Source organism: Dendrobates tinctorius, unplaced genomic scaffold (assembly GCF_039654945.1).
Source record: "Dendrobates tinctorius isolate UK_male_01 unplaced genomic scaffold, ASM3965494v1 ptg000241l, whole genome shotgun sequence".
Lineage (NCBI taxonomy): Eukaryota > Metazoa > Chordata > Amphibia > Anura > Dendrobatidae > Dendrobates > Dendrobates tinctorius.
In genome coordinates, this window is record NW_027361908.1 from 14,267,123 (window position 1) to 14,286,380 (window position 19,258).

A 19,258-nucleotide genomic window follows, 5' to 3' on the forward strand; every position below is an offset into this window, starting at 1 on the left:
GGACTAATCCGCACCTACCACTCGCGACTCCAAGACTTCTCCCGCTCTGCGCCAATCCTCTGGAATGCTCTACCCCAAGAAATTAGGACTTTCCACAATTTGCATAGTTTTAGGCGCGCCCTCAAAATGCATTTGTTCAGAGAGGCCTATCACGTTCACTAATCAAAGTCATTCTATGTGTAAGTGTGCGTGTGTAGCCCATTCACTATCTCCATCCATCCTTCACTCCCTCAATATGGCTGGACCATCATTGTAAATAGACCATTGTAAATACACACCTGTACTCTGTATCTCCTCCACCTCATTGTAGATTGTAAGCTCTCACGAGCAGGGTCGTCCTATTTTGCTTTAATTATTGTTAACGTTGTTACTTATGACTTGTGTTTTGAAACTGTTGAACTGTAAAGCGCTACGGAATATGTTGGCGCTATATAAATAAAGATGATTATTATAGCTCAGAGTTCATAGAAGGAGGCCACAGAACCTTCAGGATGTGAAGTGTGTAAGAATGGGTCAAACTCACACCTGAGCAATGCATGTGACTAGTTTCACCATGTAGGGGGTATCATCACCAACAAAGGCTTTTGTGGGAAGTATTAAAGAAGTTTTCCCACTAACAAAGAGTATTTCAGACATTACAGCGTGGGATCACAGCTGATTCTTTTTATGATGCCAAACATTTTCCTGCCTGTTTTTAAGTAATGTTTACCTCAAAGAATCATTTGCTATCACCTGCTGTCCTGTCTGTATACTCTTTTGCTTTCTCCCCTGCCCAGCAGCTGTGGTACAGTATGATCAGACCATGTCCCTGTACGGTCAGACACAGCCATTACACAGTACACAGCAGGGGCACAGTTCTAACATAAGTCAGCACAGGAACATTTACATATCCAATTGTGGAACTAATAATAATAATAATAATATCTATTAGATTAACCCCTTAGTGACAGAGCCAGCTTGCAGTTTAATGACCAGGCCAATTTTTACAATTCTGACCACTGTCACTTTATGAGGTTATAACTCTGGAACACTTTAACGGATCCCACTGATTCTGAGAATGTTTTTTGTGACATATTGTACTTCATGTTAGTGGTAAAATTTCTTTGATATGTCTTGTGATTATTCATGAAAAAAAAATGGAAATATGGCGAAAATTTTCAAAATTGTGCAATTTTTAAACTTTAAAGTTTATGCCCTTAAGTCAGAGAGTGGTGTCACATAAATTTCTTAATAAATAACATTTCCCACATGTCTACTTTACATCAGCACAATTTTGGAAACAAATTTTATTTTTGTTAGGAAGTTATAAGGGTTAAAATTTGACCAGTGATTTCTCATTTTCACAACAAAATTTACAAAACCATTTTTTTTAGGGACATCATATTTAAAGTCATTTTGAGGGGGTGTACATGACAGATAATACCCAAAAGTGACACCATTCTAAAAACTAGACCCCTCAAGGTGCTCAAAACCACATTCAAGAAGTTTATTTACCCTTTACATGCTTCACAGGAACTAAAGCAATGTGGAAGGAAAAAATTAACATTTAACTTTTTTTTTTTTTGCAAAAAATTTACTTCAGAACCAATTTTTTTTTATTTTCACAAGTGTTAAAAGAGAAAATGAACCACAAAATTTGTTGCGTAATTTCTCCTGAACACGCCGATACCCCGTATGTGGGGGTAAACCACTTTTTCAGCGCACGGCAGAGCTCGCAAGGGAAGGAGTGCCGTTTGACTTTTTCAACGCAGAATTGGCTGGAATTGAGATCAACATGCCATGTTGCGTTCGGAGAGCCCCTGATGTTCCTAAACAGTGGAAACCCCCACAAGTGACACCATTTTGGAAATTAGACCCCTTAAGGAACTTATCTAGATGTGTGGTGAGCACTCTGAACCCCCAAGTACTTCACAGAAGTTTATAACGCAGAGCAGTGAAAATAAAAAATCACTTTTTTTTTCCTCAAAAATGATTTTTTAGCCTGCTATGTTTTATTTTCTCAAGGGTAACAGGAGAAATTGGACCACAAAAGTTGTTGTGCAATTTGTCCTGAGTACGATGATACCCCATATGTGGGGGGGAACCACTGTTTGGGCGCATGGGAGAGCTCGGAAGGGAAGGAGCGCCATTTTGAAATGCAGACTTTGATGGAATGGTCTGCGGGGGTCACGTTGCGTTTGCAGAGCCACTGATGTGCCTAAACAGTATAAACCCCCCACAAGTGACCCCATTTTGGAAACTAGACCCCTGAAGGAGCTTATCTAGATATGTGGGGACCTTATTTATGTGTGATCACATCAGAGGAAAGAGAAATTAAATGCAAAATCGCTGCATTTTTTTTTGCGATCGCCGTTATAGGGTTAATAACGGTGATCACAAAAGCGGGTTAGGTAAAAACCGACCCGATTCGAGTTCTCTGGGGTCTCGGCTACCCCCCCGGCAGCCGAGACCCCAGAGAAAATCCGACACTGCGGGGCGCTATTTACTTTCTCCACAGCGCCGTGAATTAACAGCCCTGTGGTTTAATTACCCTTAATTACCGCCGTTAAAAGGCGTATCAGCGGTCGTTAAGGGGTTAAAATTATTTTTTCCGTGTGAAAACCCCTTTAAATAAACTTCAGCAAGCATGTTCAATACCTTTTCCCTATGACATTTATTATTTCACATAATTTATGGACATCTATAGTCTGATTTCTTTGCCTGTGTGGACTGAATGGGTTGTTACCGACATCTTGCGAGAATTTCATGTCAACATCAACTTTAGAAATACTGAACACGTCACCAATTTTCTATTTCATCTGATGTATTTTTGTATGAATAAATGAGTGAATGAATGTAGTGTGTGTGTGTGTGTGTGTGTATATATATATACAGTTGTGGACAAAAGTATTGACACCCCTGCAATTCTGTCAGATAATACTCAGTTTCTTCCTGAAAATGATTGCAAACACAAATTCTTTGGTATTATCTTCATCTAATTTGTCTTAAACGAAAAAACACAAAAAGAATTGTCCTAAAGCCAAATTGGATATAATTCCACACCAAACATAAAAAAGAGGGAGGACAAAAGTATTGGCACGGTTCGAAAAATCATGTGATGCTTCCCTAATTTGTGTAATTAACAGCACCTGTAACTTACCTGTGGCACCTAACAGGTGTTGGCAATAACTAAATCACACTTGCAGCCAGTTGACATGGATTAAAGTTGACTCATCCCCTGTCCTGTGTCCTTGTGTGTACCACATTGAGCATGGAGAAAAGAAAGAAGACCAAAGAACTATCTGAGGACTTGAGAAACCAAATTGTGATGAAGCATGAGCAATCTCAAGGCTACAAGTCCATCTCCAAAGACCTGAATGTTCCTGTGTCTACCGTGCGCAGTGCCATCAAGAAGTTTAAAGCCCATGGCACTGTGGCTAACCTCCCTAGATGTGGACGGAAAAGAAAAATTGACAAGAGATTTCAACACAAGATTGTGCGGATGTTGGATAAAGAACCTCAACTAACATCCAAACAAGTTCAAGCTGCCCTGCAGTCCGAGGGTACAACAGTGTCAATCCGTACTATCCGTCGGCATCTGAATGAAAAGGGACTGTATGGTAGGAGACCCAGGAAGACCCCACTTCTTACCCCGAGACATAAAAAGCCAGGCTGGAGTTTGCAAAAACTTACCTGAAAAAGCCTAAAACGTTTTGGAAGAATGTTCTCTGGTCAGATGAGACAAACGTAGAGCTTTTTGGGCAAAGGCATCAACATAGAGTTTATAGGAGAAAAAAAGAGGCATTCAAAGAAAAAAACACGGTCCCTACAGTCAAACATGGCGGAGGTTCCCTGATGTTTTGGGGTTGCTTTGCTGCCTCTGGCACTAGACTGCTTGACCGTGTGCATGGCATTATGAAGTCTGAAGACTACCAACAAATTTTGCAGCATAATGTAGGGCCCAGTGTGAGAAAGCTGGGTCTCCCTCAGAGGTCATGGGTCTTCCAGCAGGACAATGACCCAAAACACACTTCAAAATGCACTAGAAAATGGTTTGAGAGAAAGCACTGGAGACTTCTAAGGTGGCCAGCAATGAGTCCAGACCTGAATCCCATAAAACACCTGTGGAGAGATCTAAAAATGGCAGTTTGGAGAAGGCACCTTTCAAATATCAGGGACCTGGAGCAGTTTGCCAAAGAAGAATGGTCTAAAATTCCAGCAGAGCATTGTAAGAAACTCATTGATGGTTACCGGAAGCGGTTTGTCGCAGTTATTTTGGCTAAAGGTTGTGCAACCAAGTATTAGACTGAGGGTGCCAATACTTTTGTCTGGCCCATTTTTGGAGTTTTGTGTGAAATGATCAATGTTTTGCTTTTTGCTTCATTCTCTTTTGTGTTTTTTTCATTTAAGACAAATTAAATGAAGATAATAATACCAAAGAATTTGTGATTGCAATCATTTTCAGGAAGAAACTGAGTATTATCTGACAGAATTGCAGGGGTGTCAATACTTTTGGCCACAACTGTATATATATATATATATATATATATATACACACATACATACACACACACACAATATATGGATATATATGAATATATATATACACACACACATAATATATGGTTATACAGTATATGAATATATACATACACTCAGACACAGTCTTACTGTCGCAAATGTACAGATCTAGACATTTAAAGGGGTTGTCCACTACTGGGACAACCCCATCTCATACCCAATAAGTTACAAAAGCCTATACTCACCTCACATACCGTTGCTTGCCGTTCCCACCTTGTCGGCACTCGCGGTCCCGGGGCTCTTGTGCAGTTGCATGACATGTGGTGCCCAGGACACAATCAGCACTGGCATCATTGTCCCCACCTTAAGACAAATTGAACATGAAGGGGAAGACAGGGATGCAGTTTCAGGGTCAGTTTGTCTGAAGGCGTAGAAAGTGACGCCAGCGCTGATTGGGCGTCGTGCACAGTGGCTCAGTGGTTAGCACTGTTGCCTCGCAAAGCTGGGGTCCTGGGTTCAAATACCACGAAAAACAACAACATCTGCAAGGAGTGTGTATGTTCTCCCCGTGTTTGCGTGGGTTTCCTCCGGGGTCTCGGGTTTCCTCCTACATTCCAAAGACATACTGATAGGGAATTTAGATTGTGAGCCCCAATGGGAACAGCGATGATAATGTCTGTAAAGAGCTATTGTATTAATGGTGCCATTGGGGATTTAGTCTGACGGAAAATAGGCTGAACTGGACGGACAAATGCCTTTTTTCGGCCTTGCTAACTATGTTATATGTCCCCAGGACTGTGAGTGCTGACAATGTGGGAACGGCACCGGTATGGGAGGTGAGCATAGGTTTTATTTTATTGGGACCAAGCGTGGGTATGACAAAGAGTTGTCTAAGTAGTGGACAACTTCTTTACGGACTAGGTAGGAACACACATTTACATGCAGGGTAGGAGGGGGTTGAAATGGTTTTCAGGTTTTTTGGCAGATAAAGCTTATTCAATGTATGCAATGTTCTAACATATCAATTTCCAAGAGCTATTCTGGTCAGTGAATGGTAACATTCATTCTCACACATCAACTGTTCTCTGCACTAAGTACTAAATAGAAATACAAGCCATATTTGTTAGAATCACTATATGATCCGTCAACAGCATCTCTATTGCCTGCTGAATGTCCAAGTAAAAGATCATTGAAAAACAATGAAAAGTTATGTAGATATATTACAGGGACTGCAAGCCTATACATTTGCTCACAATACAGCTATTGTTTGTCATAGGTGGAGCATCCCTTTCACTGGACTATAGAGGCAAACATCATCCCAATTACCTGGCAGTATGTCACTGTTCCGGGCAGCTATGTTTTTTACCTTCACTATCCCGGATTCTGCAGCCTGGAATATAGAAAGCACAAGATAAGAGCTTAAACTGGGGAATTACTGAGCGGTCATCTTACCCATACACATTTTGAACATGATAATATGACAATTCTCCAAATCATAATATAATCAATACAAGGGGACATAGATACCACCTCTCTTAAGATTGCATAAAGCGACGACTCATAAATATGTACTTAAAAACAGAGAAAACCGAGTCTATGCTATTTAATAAATGCAAACATTTTTATTGATCATTAAATATGACATAAAATATACGTATATGCACAGAACACCACATAGTAATCCAGTGAGCAGAAAAAGAGTGGATAATAAATAGACATTTTGCTTATAGTGACCCGAGTTCCCTAGATCATAGCTAAAACTGCTGCTACCACAAAATGGGCATTAAAGGCAGAAAGTAATGCTGCTGTGGGTCAAGCTAATCTTCTATACACAGCATGTTTCCCGGCGTAGTGTAAAGGAAGGGGGGCACATAAGGCAAGACCCCACAAAAGTCTGTGCATCCCATGTATCCCTCAAAAGTAATCTAGTGATGTACTATAGAGGAGGCCAAGGGAGCACCACATTCAGTATTGCAGGGAAACTGAATCTGCACAGAGGCACAAAAAGCTGAGCCTAAACAGCAAGACACACGTAGCAGTGGAATAGGTAACCATATTTCAAGCGCAGGTAATTACCTGTCATCTCCTCAGACTGTGGGAGCAGATAGAAACGGACCCCGACGTACGTTTCGGTGAAAGTATCCTTCCTCAGGGGGCGTGGATTTAAACAATCCCATATTCCCATTTAAATACCCATACCAATGTGCAAATCTGCCAATAAGGGTCACTGTTTACAAATAGCACAATTGCGCGCTGTCAGTGTAGCTATATGGACGTCACTTCTGCCTCAAAACAAAATCTCCCCATTGTGTAATACTAGTAGGCGGGCAGCTCATTCCTGCCCATAGGAGGCTAAGGCGTCGCTGCCGCCCCTAGTAACATAAAGCAGGGAGCTGCAAATATCTCTCCTGCCTGGGCTAAGCAGCGGCGGCACCTACACCCAGAGTGGGAGGGCGAACTACTCCCCTGTCAGTGAGAGACCCGGGAGTCGCTCCCGCCCACAGGTCACTGCCAGAACTAAGCAGCGATGTCATTTCTGCCCAAAAGAGGGAGGAGGGGAGGGGGAAGTGACATATAAGGTAAATAGAATAGGTATTATTCCCCTGCCAGTAATGCAGCCACACGTCACTACCGCCCAGATAGCTAGGTCACGTGGGGAGGCTGGCGCCAAGCCGTTACCAGGCGACCCAGCATTACTGTGGAAGTAGCTAAGACGTCAGGGAGACAGCTGGCAAAGGGGAAGGCATACGCTACACAGTCAGGCACAATAAACAAAAGAAGGACCAAGGCGTATAAGGCTATTAGAAATAAAAATATATCTCCATATATAATGTGGAGAAATTATTCAGCCGATCATAAAGCATGCATTAGCCTAATAGTGACATGTACATATATAATAACCTAAACTCACAATGAAATAAAGAATATTAGGAAAATGTTATAGAATTATTATAATGAATAATCTTGGAGAGCCATATTGAAAAAAAATATATTTTTTTCTTTTTTTTCACAGTAATATATATGCACAGTTATCACATATCCATTCTCAGAAAAACTACATTATAATATCATATACAGACATGGCATTTAAAGGGAATCTGTCACCCCTTTTTTGAGATATATAATGATATCATTCAATTGTGTGTCACATAAGGATTCTCTTAGTACTTTTGCTTCCCCCTGACCCCGCACCTTTCATGCATAAATACCTTTTTTATATCGGTTCAGATGTATGTAAACTGCCGCGGTCTAATGTGCGGGGCTTATTCACCTGCTCCTCCCTGTCTTGCTTTACACAAGAAGAATTGCGTAGAGCAAGACAGGGAGGGGGGGGGGGAGCAGGTGAATAAGCCCCGCCCATTAGACCGCGGCAGTTTACATACATCTGAACCGATATAAAAAAGGTATTTATGCATGAAAGGTGCGGAGTCAGGGGAAGCAAAAGTACTAAGAGAATCCTTATGTGACACACAATTGAATGACATCATTATATATCTCAAAAAAGGGGTGACAGATTCCCTTCAAGTCACTTCCTCGCTTGGTTTGAGTTTGTCCATATAGTGATCAATATGACCATATTTCATGGTGTGGACACAAAACAGATGACTTGTTTTCCAATCGACTAATCTCAGCAACCCCTCCACAGTTTCTTGATGGGTGTTGGCCAAAATGAGATAGTACATCAATAGGTTGAGGAAACATTAGTGGGATCTCCTTAGAACAGACACTGTTGGTCACTAGAGAAAATCACAACACAAACAATAAACAACATAATAAAAACCAACAAAAATAATAAAAGCCAATTAAAATTGTGATGGAAGCTAGGAGAGTAAATGCAATTAGTATAAGGATTATATAAAAGTCATGCTAAATATATAACGAACAAGTGGGGTTAATCCAGATAATTCACAGGAAAGAGGCAAACCCTTGTGATTCATTTATACCATACGGGGACATTGTCCCCAAGGTGGTAATCCACCTACACTCTTTTTGTGCCAATAGGCGCTGGATATCTCCACCACGTATACCACTGTGAACATGCTGGATGCCTCTGACCATGAAAGACTTGGGGTTGCATTGATGAAATTGTTTATAATGTTTTGGAATGGTCTTTAGAGTCGAGAGGTCAGTAACAGCAGCAGCCGCCTTAATGTCACGTATGTGCTCTCTCGTACGAATTCGGAGCGGTCGTGATGTTAAGCCTATATAGATCTTTTGGCATCCACAGGTAGCATAATATATCACCTGCGTTGTCGAGCAGGTGATATGTTGTCTAAATGGACCCTTTGACCCAAAAGGATTTTTCACCCGGGGAACATAATGACTATGCACAAGTGCATCAGACAAATTGTCACCTCTTCTAGCTGTCATAAGGGGCCTTTCAGGCAGAATAGTTGAGAGGGATGGATCAGTTTTTAAAATATTCCAGTGTCGTTGTAGGCATTCCCTCATAGCTGACCATTCCATTGTATTTGCAAATAAATCTGACCTGATCATCATTCTGTTTATTTTCTTTATTCTTGGAATGTAAGAGGGACGTACGCTGACTCATCTTTGCCCTCACATATCCATGCTTAATGCTTCTATTGCTGTACCCTTGCATTTTAAATCTTTGTTTAGGCTAAGTGCACACGTACCGGAACTCTCGCGGAAATTACCGCGAGAATTCCGGAATTCCATTCCGCGGGAAAATCGCATTTTAAATTCCCGCGATTTTCCCGCGGAAAAACTAGCATTTTGCAAGCGTATTTAGCTTGCAAAATGCTAGCGTTTTCCAAGCGATCTGTAGCATCGCTTGGAGAACTGATTGACAGGTTGGTCACACTCGTCAAACATAGTGTTTGACGAGTGTGACCAACTTTTTACTACTGAGGCCGCCTATGCAGCATCAGTAGTAAAAGATAGAATGTAAAAAATAATAAAAAATAGTGTTATTCTTACCTTCCGACGTCCCGCGCATCCGTTCCCAGTAATCCTTTGCGAAAATGCCCGCGATGACGTCCGTTCTCGCGGGATCGCGATGTCTCGTGGTAATTCGCGATGACGTCGCGCGAATGACCGCGAGACTTCGAGATCCCGAGAGAACGGACGCCATCGCGGGCATTTTCGCAAAGGATTACTGGGAACGGAAGCGTGGAGAGAGGCGGGAATGCTGCGCGGGACGCCGAAAGGTGAGAATAACAATATTTTTTATTTTAAATTCTATTTTTTACAGGGATATGGTACCCAAAGCCCGGAGGACAGTCTCCTCTCCTCCGGACCGTGGGTACCATCCGCAATTGTTCTGCTTACTTTCCGCATGGTGTGCACAGCCACATGCGGGAAGCGGAACAATGCATTCCTATGGGTGGGGGATCGCCGCGATTCCGCAAATTAATGAGCATGCTGCGTTTTTTACCGCGAAGCGATTCCGGTATTCACAGCATTGCGGAATCCCATAGGAATGCATGGGATGCTTATTTTTCGCGTTTTCGCGGCAAAATCGCGTGGTTAAAACCGCCGCGGACACGCGAAAAAAAACGCCACGTGTGAACTCAGCCTTAAAGTCCGTAGCCTGTGCCTCGAACCTGAGATCATTTGTAAACAGTGACCCTTATTGGCTGATTTGCACATTGGTATGGGTATTTAAATGGGATCATGGGACTGTTTAACCCCTTACCTACAATGGACGTAATATTCCGTCCATGTGACCCTGGACCTAATTCTCATGGATGGAATATTACGTCATAGCGATCAGCGGCGCCCATGTGGTGAGCGCCGCTGATCGCGGCCGGGTGTCAGTTGATCATCACAGCTGACACCCGGCACAATGTGTCAGGGGCGGTCACGGATCGCGGTGTACCGGGGGTTAAAGGAAGCATCGGCAGGGAGGGGGCTCCCTCCGTGCTTCCCTGAGCCCCCCAAAACATCGCAATGTGCAGCGCTGCTGCGAGGGTTCTTTTCCCTGCAGGCCCACGAATCCAAGATGGCGACAGGGGCCTGCAGGGAGCTGACTTCCTCAGTGCCTACAAAGCGCAGGCATGAGGAAAGCCTGTGCAGTGCCTGTGACAGATCGCTGATCTGTCAGTGATCTGTGATGTGACAGATCAGCGATCTGTCACAGGACAGTGATGTCCCACCTGGGACAATGTAATAAAGTTAAAAAAAGTGTAAAAATAATTTAAAAAAAAAATTGCTAAATAAATTTTAAAAAAAATTATTCCCAAATAAATTCATTTTTTGGAAATAAAAAAATAAATAAAAAACAAAACAAAACAATAAAAGTACACATATTTGGTATCACCGCGTCCGTAACGACCCGCCCTATAAAACTGTCCCATTACTTAACCCCTTTAGCGAACCCCTTAAAAAATAAAAAATGAAGCAAAAAATAATGATTTATCATCATAACGCCGAACAAAAAGTGCAATAACGCGCGATCAAAAAGACGCATATAAATATGCATGGCACCGCTGAAAGGCTAAGTGCACACGTAACGGAACTCTCGCGGAAATTACCGCGAGAGTTCCGGAATTCCAGTCCGCGGGAAAATCGCATTTTAAATTCCCGCGATTTTCCCGCGGAAAAACTAGCATTTTGCAAGCGGAATTAGCTTGCAGAATGCTAGCGTTTTCCAAGCGATCTGGAGCATCGCTTGGAGAACTGATTGACAGGTTGGTCACACTCGTCAAACACAGTGTTTGACAGTGTGACCAACTTTTTACTACTGAGGCCGCCTATGCAGCATCAGTAGTAAAAGATAGGATGTAAAAAAAAAATAAAAAATAGTGTTTCTTACCCTCCGACGTCCCGCGCATCCGTTCCCAGTAATCCTTTGCGAAAATGCCCGCGATGACGTCAGTTCTCGCGGGATCGCGACGTCTCGCGGTAATTCGCGATGACGTCGCGCGAATGACCGCGAGACTTCGCGATCCCGCGAGAACGGATGTCATCGCGAGCATTTTCGCAAAGGACTACTGGGAACGGATGCGTGGAGAGAAGCGGGAAGACTGCGCGGGACGCCGGAGGGTGAGAATAACAATATTTTTTATTTTTAAATTCTATTTTTTACAGGAATATGGTACCCAAAGCCCGGAGGACAGTCTCCTCTCCTCCGGACCGTGGGTACCATCCGCAAATGTTCTGCTTACTTTTCGCATGGTGTGCACAGCCACATGCGGAAAATAAGCGGAACAATGCATTCCTATGGGTGCGGGATCGCCGCGATTCCGCAAATTAATGAGCATGTTGCGGTTTTTACCGCGAAGCGATTCCGCTGCGGTAAAAACCGCAGCATTAGCACAGCATTGCGGAATCCCATAGGAATGCATGGGATGCTTATTTTTCGCGTTTTCGCGGCAAAATCGCGTGGTTAAAAGCACCGCGGAAACGCGAAAAAAACGCTACGTGTGAACTCAGCCAAAACGTCATCTTGTCCCGCAAAAAACGAGCCGCCATACAGCATCATCAGTGAAAAAATAAAGTTATAGCTCGCAGAATAAAGCGATGCAAAAATAATTCTTTTTTATATAAAGTAGTTAATTGCATAAAAGCGCTAAAACATTAAAAAAACAACCTAAATGAGGTATCGCTGTAACTGTACTGACCCGAAGAATAAAGCCGCTTTATCAATTTTACCGCACGCGGAACGGTGTAAACGCACCCCCCCAAAAGAAATTCATGAAACGCTGGTTTTTGTTCATTCTGCGTCCCAAAAAATCGGAATAAAAAGCGATCAAAAAATGTCACGTGCCCGAAAATGGTACCAATAAAAGCATCAACTCGTCCAGCAAAAAATAAGACCTCACATGACTCGATGGGTCAAAATATGGAAAAATTATAGTTCTCAATATGTGGTGATGCAAAAACTATTTTTACAATAAAAAGCATCTTTTAGCGTGCGACAGCTGCCAAACATAAAAACCGCCATAAATAGTAAATCAAACCCCCCGTTATCACCCCCTTAGTAAGGGAAAATAATAAAATTAAAAGAAAATGTATTTATTTCCATTTTCCCATTAGGGTTAGGGCTAGGGCTAGGCTTAGGGCTGAGATTAGGGTTAGGGGTGCGTTGGGGTTAGGGTTGGAGTTATAATTGGGGGTTTCCACTGTTTGGGCACATCAGGTGCTCTCCAAATGCAACATGGTGTCTGATCTCAATTCCAGCCAATTCTGCGTTGAAAAAGTCAAATGGTGCTCCTTCCCTTCAAAGCTCTGCCATGCGCCCAAACAGTGGTCTACCCCCACATATGGGGTATCAGCCTACTCAGGACAAATTGCAAAACAACTTTTGGGGTCCAATTTCTCCTGTTACCCTTAGGAAAATAAAAAATCAGGGGCAAAAATATCATTTTTGTGGAAAAAAAATGATTTTTTTATTTTCACGCCCGGGCGTTATAAACTTCTGTGAAGCACTTGGGGGTTCAAAGTGCTCACCACACATCTAGATAAGTTCCGTGGGGGGGGTCTAGTTTTCAAAATGGAGTCACTTGTGGGGAGTTTCAATAGTTTAGGTACATCAGGGGCTCTCCAAACGCACATGACACCCGCAGACCAATCCATCAAAGTCTGCATTCCAAAACGTCACTACTTCTCTCCTGAGCCCCGACGTGTGCCCATACAGTACTTTTCTCTCACATATGAGGTATCAGCGTACTCAGGACAAATTGGATAACAACTTTTGGGGTCCAATTTCTCCTGTTACCCTTGGGAAAATAAAAAAATTGGGGACTAAATGATCATGTTTGTGGAAAAAATACCATTTTTTTATTTTCATACCCGGGCGCTATAAACTTATGTGAAGCACTGGGGGTTCAAAGTGCTCACCACACATCTAGATAAGTTCCTTGGGGGGGTCTAGTTTCCAAAAAGGTGTCATTTGTGGGGGGGTTCACTGTTTTGGTACATCAGGGGCTTTCCAAACGCATGGTGTACGATCTCAATTCCAGCCAAAAATGTCAAATGGCGCTGCTTCCCTTCCAAGCTCTGCCATGCGCCCAAATAGTGGTTTACCCCCACATGTGGGGTATCAGCGTACTCAGGACAAATTGCACAATAACTTTTAGGGTCCTGTTACCCTTGGAAAAATAAGAATTGAGGGTGAAAAGATCATTTTTGTGGAAAAAATATGATTTTTTAATTGTACGGCTGTACGTTATAAACTTCTGTGAAGCCCTTGTGGGTTCAAAGTTCTCACCACACATCTAGATAAGTTCCTTGGGGGGGTCTAGTTTCCAAAATGGGGTCACTTGTGGGGGGTTTCCACTGTTTAGGTACATCAGGGGCTCTCCAAACGTGACATGGCGTCCGATCTGAATTCCAGCCAATTTTGCATTGAAAAAGTCAAACGGCGCTCCTTCCCTTCTGAGCTCTGCGATGCGCTGAAACAGTGGTTCCCCCCCACATATCAGGTATCAGCGTACTCAGGACAAATTGCACAATAACTTTTGCAGTCCAATTTCTCCTGTTACCCTTGGTAAAATAAAAAAAATTGAACCTGAAGTAATTTTTTTGTGAAAAAAAGTCAAATGTTCATTTTTTTTTTTTTAAATATTCAAAAAAAATTCCTGTGATGCACCTGAAGGGTTAATAAACTTCTTGAATGTGGTTTTGAGCACCTTAAGGGGTGCAGTTTTTAGAATGGTGTCACTTTTGGGTATTTTCTATCATATAGACCGCTCAAAGTGACTTCAAATGTGATGTGGTCCGTAAAAATAAAATGGTGTTGCAAAAATGAGAAATCGCTGGTCAACTTTTAACCCTTATTATAACTTCCTAACAAAAATAAATGCTTATGTAAAGTAAACATGTGGGAAATGTTATTTATTAAGTTTTTTGTGTGCCGTATCTCTGTGATTTAAGGGCATAAAAATTCAAAGGTGGAAAATTGCGAAATGTTAAAAATGTTCGCCAAATTTCCGTTTTTTTCACAAATAAACGCAAGTTATTTGAATGAAATTTTTCCACTAACATGAAGTACAATATGTCATGAGAAAACAAAGTCAGAATCACCGGGATCCATGGAAGCATTTCAGAGTTATTACCTCATAAAGGGACAGTGGTCAGAATTGTAAAAATTGGCCCGGGAGTTAACGTGCAAACCACCTTTGGTAGTGAAGGGGATAAATCCACCTCCTGAAGGATACTTTCACGTACGTCGGGGTCCGTTGCTCCCACAGTCTGAGGACATGACAGGTAATTACCTGCGCTTGAAATATGGTTACCTATTCCACTGCTACGTGTGTCTTGCTGTTTAGGCTCAGCTTTTTGTGCCTCTGTGCACATTCAGTTTCCCTGCAATGCTGAATGTGGTGCTCCCTTGGCCTCCTCTATAGTACATCACTAGATTACTTTTGAGGGATACATGGGATGCACAGACTTTTGTGGGGTCTTGCCTTATGTGCCCCCCTTCCTTTACACTACGCCGGGAAACATGCTGTGTATAGAAGATTAGCTTGACCCACAGCAGCATTACTTTCTGCCTTTAATGCCCATTTTGTGGTAGCAGCAGTTTTAGCTATGATCTAGGGAACTTGGGTCACTATAAGCAAAATGTCTATTTATTATCCACTCTTTTTCTGCTCACTGGATTACTATGTGGTGTTCTGTGCATATACGTATATTTTATGTCATATTTAATGATAAATAACATTTTTTGCATTTATTAAATAGCATAGACTCTGTTTTCTCTGTTTTCAAGTACATTTTGAATATGAGTTGAATTAGTGACGGACTATTTAACACTGCAGGGGTTTTCAAAATTAAAATAAAGTAAAATAATAGCAATATTGAAAAAAAAATGTAAGTATTTATGCATTCACACCCAGTTGTGTGAAAAAGTGTTTGCCCCCTTCTGCTGTCTACCAAAAAATCCTAAAGGAGAATGTCCGGCCATCTTTTCTTGAACTCAAGCTGAATCGCATTTGGGTTATCCAGCATGACATTGGTCCAAAACACACCAGCAAGTCCAGCTCTGAATGGCATAAGAAAAACAAAACAAAACTTTGGAGTGGCCTAGTCAAAGTACAGACCTTAATCTGATTGAGATGCTGTGGCATGAACTTAAAAAGGTTCATGCTGGGAAACCCTCCAATGTGGCTGAATTACAACAATTCTGCAAAGATGAGTGGGCCAAAATTCCTCCATAGCATTGTAAAAGACTCATTTACAGTTATTTATCGCAAACGCTTGTTCTAGCAGTTGTTGCTGCTAAGGGTGGTCCCACCAGTTATTAGGTTTAGGGGGCAATCACTTTTTTCACACAGGGCCCTGTAGGTTTGGATTTCTTTTTCCCTTAATAATAAAGACCTTAATTTAAAAACTGCATTTTGTGATTACTTGTATTATCTTTGTCTAATAATTAAACTTGTTTGGTGATCTGAAGCATTTAAGTGTGATTAACATGCAAAAACATAGGAAATCAGGGAGGGGTCAAACACTTTTTCACACAAATTATATATATATATATATATATATATATATATATACACACATACACAAACACACATAAAATATATATACACTATATACTACCAAAAGAAGCCGGGTGCAATTTCACTTTAATTTTTGGAGTGCTGCCTGTTTTTTATGATTTTATATTTAACATTTTAGCAAAGCCAGGTAGGACTGGATTAAATCCAAGCACTACAGGTCGCAATTAGATGCACCTGCCTAGCCTTTTTTTTTTTTTTTTTTTACAAGAACAAAGACCTGGCCTGTTTTCACTATGTATGTGCCATTCTGCTAGATGAAGTAGAGTCGAGTGTGGTGAAGCTGGTGAGTGACCAGCCAAAATGTGAGCTATAGTTGAGAGAGATATGCCAGGGTCTGATTCAGAATGGAGACTGCACGGGTCAGCTAGGAAAGCTGAGCAGTCTGTTTGTTGGCGCTGCAGAGAACCATGTGGAAGCTGAAGCCTGTTCAGTGTGAACTGTGCCTGGAGGTGAATATTTCTGTTTGGCAATGGAGACTGCTGGAGCTTGGGCTGAAGGAGATACTGAGACCAGTATGACCGTACCGCTTCCATTTCTGAAGGTTACTCTGAGATAAAGGACTGTAATCTGTTCGGGTGAGCCAGCACTGACATATATGTGCCTGCTGAATGAACTGTTTCTTTGCTGTGAAAATTTTGTGCTCAGAAGAGACTGTTTTAGGTTTTGAATCCTTTGTTCATTTACAAAACTTTGTAGCGAATCCTTTGTAGGCAATGACTGCCTGAAGTCTGGAAGCCATGAACGTCACCAAACACTGAGCTTCCTCCATTGTGATATTTACAAGGCCCTTTACTGCCAGGCCCTTGCCGGCTTAGTTCACTTTCTGCCTTAAAGGGAACCTGTCACCGCCCCCTGGCGTTTTTAAGTAAAAGAGCCACCTTGTGCAGCACTTATGCTGCATTCTGTCAAGGTGGCTCTTTTATTTAGCCTCCCTTCCACCGCAGAAATTATAGTTTATAAAATTGGTCAGACATACCTGATATTTGACAGGGGTGGCAGGTCATTACGAGCTCATAGACACCAGACATGTCTAGGTTCTTTTTTATCTAAGGCCGGTTTCACATTCGCGCTTTTGAGCGCAGCGACGGCCTGCGCACGGCCGCCGCTAAGCCCCGCCCCCTGCCCCGCCTCCACCGGTATCTCCGCCTCCGGGCGCATGACGTTGCATGCGTCGTGCGTCCCCTATCTTCATCACAGAGGGCGCAGGCCGTGCGCAGTCTGCGCACAGTCTGCGTTTGGCGGCGCATGCGTCCTTTTGACGGTGCGCCGAGCACAACCAAAATGCAACAGGTTGCGTTTGGCGCTGCTCGGCGCACCATCAAAAGGACGCATGCGCCGCCAAACGCAGACTGTGTGCAGACTGCGCACGGCCTACGCCCTCTGTGATGAAGATAGGGGACGCACGACGCATGCAACGTCATGCGCCCGGAGGCGGAGATACCGGTGGAGGCGGGGCAGGGGCTTAGCGGCGGCCGTGCGCAGGCCGTCGCTGCGCTCAAAAGCGCGAATGTGAAACCGGCCTAAGTGGTGAAAGAAATACCAAAGTTTGCTATTAAAAAAAAAAATAAAAAAAAAATTGCGCCTTTTTCTGATACCCGTCGCGTTTCCATTTTTCGTGATCTGGTGTTGGGTGAGAGCCTATTTTTTGCGCGCTGAGCTGATGTTTTTAAGAATACCATTTATCCATTTATGTGCAGTCCAGATACGATCTTTTGATTGCCCGTTATTGCATTTTAACGCAATGCTGTGGCGATCAAAAAAAACGTAATTCTGGCATTTTGATTTTTTTTCTCGCTACGCCATTTAGCGATCAGGTTAATCCTTTTTTTATTGATTGGTCGATTCTGAACACGGCGATACCTAATATGTGTGATTTTTTTTATTGTTTTATTTTGAATGGGGCGAAAGGGGGTGATTTAAACTTTTATTTTTTTTTTTCATATTTTTTTAAAAAAGAAATTTAATTTTGGCTGCTTCAGTATGCTCCATGGGAGGCTAGACGCTGCCATAATTTGATCTGCTACATACAGGTGATGAGCGCCGACCACAGGGCGGCGCTCATAGCAATCCGGCAGTGACAACCATAGAGGTCTGCTGGAGACTTCTGGTTGTCATGCCAACCCATCGGTGACCCGCGATCATGTGACGGGATCATTGATGGGCGAGATTTCCATCACGCTTGATGGAAGCGTGTATTAAATGCCGCTGTCAGAGTTTGACAGAAAAGATGTGGGCTCAGCGCCAGAGCCCACATCAAAGCAAGGGAGTAAGACAGCAGAGTCTGATCGGCCCTGCTACATATAGGCGATGAGCAGATTGCCTATATGTAGTTGAATTACTGCATTGCTATGAGCGCAGACCACTGGGTGGTGCTCGTAGCAATCCGGCATCAACAACCATAGAGATCTCCAGGAGACCTCTGGTTGCTATGCCAATGCATCGCTGACCCCGGTCACGTAACGGGGTTGGCGATGCGCGTATTTCCGGCCCGGCGGCCGGAAGCGCTTGTTAAATGCCGCTGTCATGGCCGGGTGTAAGTTCCCACACCATGATGGACTGTGCCAGTCATGCATTTAAACTACCACTGCGTGTAAAAACTTACTTGGGAATTATAATTAATCATTATACTCTCAAATAACATCAAGGCATGCCTGATAAGGAAAGTTACAGGTTTATTGCTGGCAAATATTGTAACAATATGTATTGCGCACACTGGCGTATAAACTGTACTAAGAGCCGGTCCTTGGGGGCTGGTCTGTTGGAGCAGTGCACTTTATCTACATAAGCAGAGCCATTGACCTAGAGGCGACATTTACGGTATATGCTTCTTTGTACAGTGCTCTAGTTAGGTAGACGACCAGACTTTCCGAAGATAAAGTTTGTCTATGGGCCAATCTTGCGCCCGAAGCTGCCGCCAGCTGACAACACAGCAAGAGTGGAAATTCCTTCACCTACTGTTTCAGGATCATTGGCAGCACATCTCTGTATACCCCGGGGGAGAATATGCTGCCAAACAAGGATTCTAATGTAAAGACTCTGATCTCACAGCATTCGACTGCCCAATCATCATTCCGTATAAAAGGTCCTTAACTCACAGAAGCCCAAGGTAGGTAGGCAATAATAGCAAATAGTAAGTAACAGTAAAACAATATCAGTGCTATAGGACTTTGCCTTACAATTAAGTTTACGCCTTTACTCCTTTTTCACAAGAGCATAAGATAGCAAGGGGTCGTATTACAGCACAGACATTCCAATACCATATGCATTTTTCTTACCATAATATAAAG

The 19,258-nt window shown here is 42.7% G+C and overlaps 1 protein-coding gene across 2 annotated transcripts in view; it reads right to left on the reverse strand.

Annotated features, from left to right (window-relative positions):
• The window catches only part of MON2 (MON2 homolog, regulator of endosome-to-Golgi trafficking), a 139,786-nt gene that overhangs the window by 111,377 nt on the left and 9,151 nt on the right, over positions 1–19,258 (reverse strand). For both annotated transcript variants that reach the window (XM_073556966.1, XM_073556967.1), the window contains exon 2: positions 5,827–5,890. In XM_073556966.1, coding sequence (XP_073413067.1) covers positions 5,827–5,890 — 64 coding nt within the window. The remainder of the gene's footprint in view (positions 1–5,826; positions 5,891–19,258) is intronic.